Source organism: Pleuronectes platessa, chromosome 1 (genome assembly GCF_947347685.1).
Source record: "Pleuronectes platessa chromosome 1, fPlePla1.1, whole genome shotgun sequence".
In the NCBI taxonomy this organism is placed as follows: Eukaryota; Metazoa; Chordata; class Actinopteri; order Pleuronectiformes; family Pleuronectidae; genus Pleuronectes; species Pleuronectes platessa.
In genome coordinates, this window is record NC_070626.1 from 26,136,560 (window position 1) to 26,138,482 (window position 1,923).

Below are 1,923 nucleotides of genomic sequence, written 5' to 3' on the forward strand. Positions count from 1 at the left end.
CAGCAAGTGAAGAAGGGAGCATGAGGAGGGGGAGATGGATCTCAGAGAAGGGAGACACACATCACAGCTGGGTCCAGCCTCTCCCTCGCTTTCCACCCGGTTCTCTCTCTCTCTTCACCTCCAGCTCTTTGTTGAGATGAGGGGTTAGAGCTGGACACGTCCGGGACGCAATGGCACTCTGGGAAATAATGGATTTATGTCTGGGGGCTCCAGGACGGAGGAGGAGGAGTTGCTCGCGAGGAACAGCAGCAACAGGTCTGTGAGGATGGAGCGATGATGACGGTGAGAGACGCCTGCGTTTTCTGTCTCACACAGAACCTGTCACTGCAGTCTCCCCCGTCTCTTTCACCCCACGTTACTCCCTCTCTCCCCGGTCTCTCCCCCTCTCTCTCTCTCTCTCTCTCTCTCACCATGCATTACTTTGTGCAGTGTCCTCCTCATCATTCTACTTCCTTCTCCCTTGTCTGACATCTCTCTGTTCATTCCCCTAGCTGTATGTGTGTGTGTGTGTGTCTGTGCCCCCCCCCCCCCCCCCCTTCCTCTCACTTGAGCCACCTGCTGCTTGGGTTCATGTGAAGGATGTTGGGGGGGGATAAAGAATGACAGGGGCAGATTTCCACTTTGTGTGACCGCACACCAATTTTTTTGATTGTGTTTGGTCAATCACTGGTGCTCTCCTGTCTAATGGAATCCCGCTGCCTGGCAGGCGTCTGCTCACACGCAACAGGTAGAGAGCCCTCTCCTCTGAAGCAGACATGCATCACATGTGTGTGTGAGATGTGACCCTTTTCATTGACACCGGCTACTGCTTTTGCCTTTTGTTTATCAGCTGGCTATGCACTGCGACACTATGTAATTCCAAGCAGACTTAAAAGGAATGCAGTCATGGCTTTGGCTCGTTTTCCTGAACCTGGTTTTTCCTGCAGTCTCTCTCCGTCCTCTGCTCATGTTTTCTTTTTGTAATTTTTGTTTTGCATCATTATTCAGAGGGGGAGTGTGTGAGAGAGACAGAGAGAGAGAGAGAGAGAGAGAGAGAGAGAGAGAGAGAGAGAGAGCGAGAGAGAGAGAGAGAGAGAAAGAGAGAGAAAGAGAGAGAAAGAGAGAGATCGAATCCTCTGGACATCTGTTTGATAGCACACTAAAAAGAGGCTATTTATAGATACCTGTAACGCTGCTTATTTCACTGTGTGTAGTTCCTCTCACACATCTGCACCCTTATTTCTCTGAGCGTGTAGTGTGATGATATTCACATGGGTTGATTAGACGGACCCTCTCTGCCCCAGAGACTGGAGACAGCCCTAATCTGAAGCCGTCATGTGATCTCTGCCCAGGTACCATGCAGGCTCCTGAGCGCCTGACCCTATCGGAGGAAAGATGAGGCGCCTAGATGCTGGTTCACCATGTTTAGCGGCCACCACAACCACTCCCTTGCTGCCATGAGCGGAAACGACATGATGGCGCACTCGCTGACTCTGGAGCAGAAGACAGCGTTTGCCTTCGTGGGGATGCTCCTGGTGTTCCTGGGGCTGCTGATAGTCAGATGCTTCAGGATCCTGCTGGACCCCTACAGCAGCATGCCCTCCTCCAACTGGGCCGACGGCATCGAGGGGCTGGAGAAAGGGACGTTTGAGTACGCCCTCACCTAACACAGGGACACACACATCCACAGATGTCCATCACGAGCAGAAATGCCCTATAGAGACACACACATATACACACTCGCGGACGCAAACAGCGCTTGCTTGCACACATGCAAACACAAGTAAGCTGCAGACCCACACAACAATTGCTCCTGACACCGACGCACCATCAAGATATCTCTCTGTGACAGACTGGAGCTGTGTGTGTTGTTCAATGTGTGTGCGTTGTTAGTTCAGAGCCAGTGTGTGAGTCTCTCGACTGTACGTGGCTACGTATCTGTTG

General features: G+C 52.0%; 1 protein-coding gene across 1 annotated transcript; it reads left to right on the forward strand.

Annotated features, from left to right (window-relative positions):
- Nucleotides 1-1,400: 1,400 nt before the first annotated feature.
- ctxn2 (cortexin 2) lies at nt 1,401-1,646 on the forward strand. The gene has a single exon (XM_053425981.1). The coding sequence runs from the start codon at nt 1,401-1,403 to the stop codon at nt 1,644-1,646; it is 246 nt and encodes an 81-aa protein (XP_053281956.1).
- The last annotated feature ends 277 nt before the right edge of the window (nt 1,647-1,923 follow it).

Excerpts from the sequence above, each read along its gene's own strand:
- ctxn2 (XM_053425981.1), top strand. The coding sequence starts at position 1,401 with ATGTTTAGCGGCCACCACAACCACTCCCTTGCTGCCATGAGCGGAAAC.